Source organism: Molothrus ater, unplaced genomic scaffold, assembly GCF_012460135.2.
Source record: "Molothrus ater isolate BHLD 08-10-18 breed brown headed cowbird unplaced genomic scaffold, BPBGC_Mater_1.1 matUn_MA544, whole genome shotgun sequence".
Lineage (NCBI taxonomy): Eukaryota > Metazoa > Chordata > Aves > Passeriformes > Icteridae > Molothrus > Molothrus ater.
In genome coordinates this window covers 1-4849 of record NW_023416723.1, presented here as the reverse complement: position 1 = coordinate 4849, position 4849 = coordinate 1, and the positions used below count along the sequence as shown (strand labels likewise).

Genomic DNA, 4849 nt, shown 5'->3' with positions numbered 1-4849 from the left:
AAAGGGCATCTCTGCAGAAAACTCTGCTGGGAGATCCTTTCGTTCCTTAAAAGCCACTGAGAGTGCATTGACACAGTCTGTGGCTACAGGGAAGGTGGAGAGAAACAAAATGAGAAATGTCAGAAGCAATGACATTTCTTTCAGTGGATATTGAAAAAGTAAAACAAAGAAAAAGAACCTCCGAAATGAAACCAAGCAGAAGTATCAAAGATAGCTTTTATTAGAAGTGATTGTCAGAAATTGGCGAGCAGTTTAATGTTCCTGAAAGCATCCAGTCATCAGTCTCCACACTGCAGCCTTGAGCTCCTGGTTCCTCAGGCTGTAGATGAGGGGGTTCAGGGCTGGAGGCACCACTGAGTACAGAACTGACAGGGCCAGATCCAGGGATGGGGAGGACATGGAGAGGGCCTTCAGGTGAGCAAATGTGCCAGTGCTGAGGAACAGGGAGAGCACGGCCAGGTGAGGGAGGCAGGTGGAAAAGGCTTTGTGCCGTCCCTGCTCAGAGGGGATCCTCAGCACAGCCCTGAAGATCTGCACATAGGAGAAAACAATGAACATGAAACAACCAAGTGCTAAAAAGGCACTAACAGCAAGAAGCCCAAGTTCCCTGAGGTAGGAATGTGAGCAGGAGAGTTTGAGCATCTGTGGGATTTCACAGAAGAACTGGCCCAGGGCATTGCCATGGCACAGGGACAGGGAAAATGTATTGGCCGTGTGCATGAGAGCATTGAGAAAGGCACTGGCCCAGGCAGCTGCTGCCATGTGGGCACAAGCTCTGCTGCCCAGGAGGGTCCCGTAGTGCAGGGGTTTGCAGATGGACACGTAGCGGTCGTAGCACATGATGGTCAGGAGGGAAAACTCTGCTGAGATGAAGAACACAAAGAAAAAGAGCTGAGCAGCACATCCAGTGTAGGAGATGTTGCTGGTGTCCCAGAGGGAATTGTGCATGGCTTTGGGGACAGTGGTGCAGATGGAGCCCAGGTCAGTGAGGGCCAGGTTGAGCAGGAAGAAGAACATGGGCGTGTGCAGGTGGTGGCCGCAGGCTACGGCGCTGATGATGAGGCCGTTGCCCAGGAGGGCAGCCAGGGAGATGCCCAGCAAGAGGCAGAAGTGCAGGAGCTGCAGCTGCCGCGTGTCTGCCAATGCCAGCAGGAGGAAGTGACTGATGCAGCTGCTGTTGGACATTTGCTGGGGCTGCATATGGGCACCTGTTCATGGAGAAAGGACTGTGAGAGTTTAGGAGGAATTTTTTCCAGCAAAAACAAAGCCTTTTCCCATAGACCCTTCTTGTATAACCCTCTGACATCCTTTTGAACTTCCAGCAGATTTTCATTCAGCTCCAAGGGGGGATCCCTGGCTGATGCTGGCTGAGTGGGACATCAGGTCAGGGCAGCTACACACAGGGTTTTTATAATTCAGCCCTGCTGTGCAGATGTGGGAGGAGGACAGGGACCTGTCCTCGTGTTCCACTTTGAAACCTTGTTAATACAGACGGCCCTGTGAGCATGTGCACCCCCACTGCCAGAGAGCAGGAATGGTAAAATCTGTTTAAATCTTCTAGAGATTTTACAGCTCCTCTTCCCCCTCTCTTGCTGACTATATTCAGATGTCAGAAGGTCACAGCATTTCTGCTGCCCTCAGGGAGAACAGAGTGAGTTCTCTGAGACAAGGTGGTGAGTGGAGAGTGAGGGGAGGAGGTCTGTCTCCCAGTCCTGTTCCAGGATTCTCTGGGCTTTCAACGTTCTCAGACAGAGGATGATCACCCTCCCATGTTTCCTTTAAAATACATCCTGACACTGCTGAGAGCAGATGGATCCCCCACAGTCCACCAAATGTCCATTCCTTTCTCAAGGTCTCAGCCCCATATTTGTACCCAAAGACACACAGAGCTCATTTCACCAACCCAGCAGCATTTTTCCATCCTAGAACTTCTATGGCTCACCTCGATCTTTCAGATAACACAGAGATATTACAGGACAGGTTTGCACCCTGGATTGAAGCTCCCAGCTTGGACTGAAATCTCAGGGAGACTCCCAAGTGTCCTTCTGATGGCATTGGATGAAGGGAGATGCAGCTCCTTCCCTGGCTGCACTGACAGCATTGCCCAGAGCCGGGCACTGGGGACAGCGTCACCCTGAGCCAGCTGTGCCCCCTCCAGAGCCCCCAGGGCCGGGCAGCTGCTCCCAGCCCTGTGCTCTGCAGAGGGAACTGGGCCTGGGGCTGCAGAGCTGCCCCACAGCTCTGCTGCAGCTCTGCCTGCACAGGAGGGGCTGCACGCCTTGGAGCCCCGGCCCTGAGGGCAGAGGCTTGGCTGGGGCACAGGAGGGAGGGGGCTTGTTCAGAGGGAGGGGCTGCACTGCAGGGGATCCTGTGGGCATCTCTAAACTCTCCCTGCCACAGCATTGCTGGGCTTTGTTTTCTCTCCTTCCCTGATCTTCTCTCTGCTTCCTGCAGATTTCCCTCCTGCAGGTGTTTCCCTGTGCCTGATCTCTCCCTGCCAGCACTCACAGACCCCAAATCTCTGTGCACTCTCCTTGGCCTGACAGAACCCTGCCTGTTTGCAGGGCACTGGCTGGGGCAGGTTCTGTTTGCAGCTTGGAGAAAGGACAGCTCAGGCTGAGCCTGATGGCTCCAGCAAAGGTGATGCTGCTGCTGTGCATGGGCAGAGTGGCTGAAAGCACATTAGGGATCTCCTGTGAACTTATTGATCACTAAAAGGAACAGTTCAGATGTCTGAAGCTCCTGTCAAAATCCATAATTAATAATTCAGAATTAACCTTTAATATGTATCCCTCCTCCCTGCCATTCTCCAGTAGTAGTAAACTGAATACCTAGTCTTAGGAAATTTCCTCATTTTGAACACAACCCTTGCCCTGGAAATATTCTATGACTGATCAGAACCCCTCAGCATGTCAGAGCTCCATGAGCATTTCACCTCCCTTGCACCAGAAATACTCAGAGTTGTACTCACAAGGTCTGCAGGCACTGGCATGTTCCAGCTTGAGGAGATGGCTCCAGGAGCTGCAGCTGCATTGTCCTGCAGCCAGAAGTTCCTGTGCCAACGGCTGGCAGTGATTGTGCCCCAGGCACTTCTCAGCCCCTTCCCAGCCCTGACTGATTGAAGCTCTCTGTGCCTCTGTGCTGTGCCCGGGCTGGCTGCAGGCAGTGCCCCAGCCCTGCTGGGCTGGCACAAGAGCTGCTCATCCAGAGAAATGTGCTTTTGAAGCTCTTCTTGGTGACCAGGAGCTGCCTCTGTGCCAGGAGCCCAGCCCAGCCCAGCAGCACAGACACAGCACAAGGACTTTAATGAGCCTCTGGGGCTTTGTGCTCAGGCCCTGAACATCAGTCCCTGAGAGGGAGCTCAGGAACCTCTCCAGAACTCCAAGTCAGAATCCAACTCCAAAGTTTCTTGCACTTTTAATGGGTCCCACTGAGTGACACGACTGAGCAAGTGTCCCCAGGCCCCAGGAAGAGCAGAGAACTGCAGGCAGTGATGACAGGTGGGGACAAAGAGAAGCCAAGTCTTGGTGCCCTGGGGCACAGCAGGGTCTGTGCCAGCAAGGGCTGGGAGGAGACACCTTGTCCTGAGGCCCTGGGGCCTCCTGGCACAGCCCCAGCCAGGCTGGGCACTGTCAGCCCCTTGTGCTGCCCTCAGCATCCCCCCCTAGCCCACATCCCAGTGGCCTCAAGGATCTGCTGCAAGGAGTCCCCTGGGGAGCCTTGCTCAGCAATGGCCCTGGGGGCTCCTTCATGCTCCCAGGACTGCAGCTTTTTCAAAGGACTTTGGGTTTGGCTTTTTCCTTGGAGTCTCTGAGAGGTTTGTGCAATCATGGCCTCCAATTATCTGCTGTAATTAGTCCCTGGAGAGGCTTTGTCAGTAACAACACTGGGTGGGGCTCATTAATGCTTCAGGGTACTCCAGTTATTTTAAGGTATTTGGTGTTGCCCTTTTGATACAGACTCTGTGAGAGGTTTGTCTTAATCATGGCCCCAATTATCTGCTTTAATGAGTCCCTTGAGAGCTCTGTACTGACACCCAGTGGGGGCTCAGTAATACTTTGAGATACTCAAGGTTTTTAAGGTACTTTGGATGTTCCTTCTACTCTGAATGTCCTGAGAGGTGTTTTTTCCAATTCTGGCCTCCAATTCTTCCCTCCAAGGAATCCACGAGGACCCTGTGTTGGGGATGGACCTCAGTTGGACCCATTCATGCTTTGAGATACTCTGAGTTTTTCCTCTGACTTTGACTCCTGGAAAGGTTTGTGCAATCTCAGGCCCTGAGTTTCCAGGGCTCAGCTCCAAATGCACCACGGGGCTCATTAGGGTCAAGCAAGTCCTGACACACCATGGCTCTGCCTTGATGTCCCTCGCTCTGGAGCGTTTATTAGGCAGATTTCCTTTTACAGTTGTGAAGAAATATTTCAATGAGCTTCTAAGAAATATGTAATCCTAGTTTAAAGAGTGTATTTTATTACTGTTCTTTTAGAGAAGAGCTGATTGCAGCTTTCTGTGATTTATGTTGATGTAGGGCCGCTCCTAAGGAGGTCTCACCTTGTCAGGTAAGTTTTACCTTGAGAGTTGACCCAGTGTGGACAACCTTGCCCCACATTCCCCAACCTCATGTGAGAAACCATTTTTACTTTCAAAAATTTAAAATATTAAAATCGTATCAAAATACAACAGAAGACTGAATAAAGAAAATAACACAGTGCCAGGAGCAAAGGATTCAGTCAGGATGTCTCATCTACAAAATGGATGTACAGTCTTTTATACCTCTGGCCCCTCCCAAAGTCTTGTCAATCGACTCCTTCTTCACTGTCACTGGTGGAGATCACTGTCTCACACCTTG

The 4849-nt window shown here is 51.7% G+C and overlaps 1 protein-coding gene across 1 annotated transcript; it reads right to left on the bottom strand.

The window, feature by feature from the left end:
- Positions 1–252: 252 nt before the first annotated feature.
- Positions 253–1185, bottom strand: LOC118701255 (olfactory receptor 14J1-like). The gene has a single exon (XM_036405887.1). The coding sequence runs from the start codon at positions 1183–1185 to the stop codon at positions 253–255; it is 933 nt and encodes a 310-aa protein (XP_036261780.1).
- Between the last annotated feature and the right edge of the window lie 3664 nt (positions 1186–4849).

Excerpts from the sequence above, each read along its gene's own strand:
- LOC118701255 (XM_036405887.1), bottom strand. The coding sequence starts at position 1,185 with ATGTCCAACAGCAGCTGCATCAGTCACTTCCTCCTGCTGGCATTGGCA.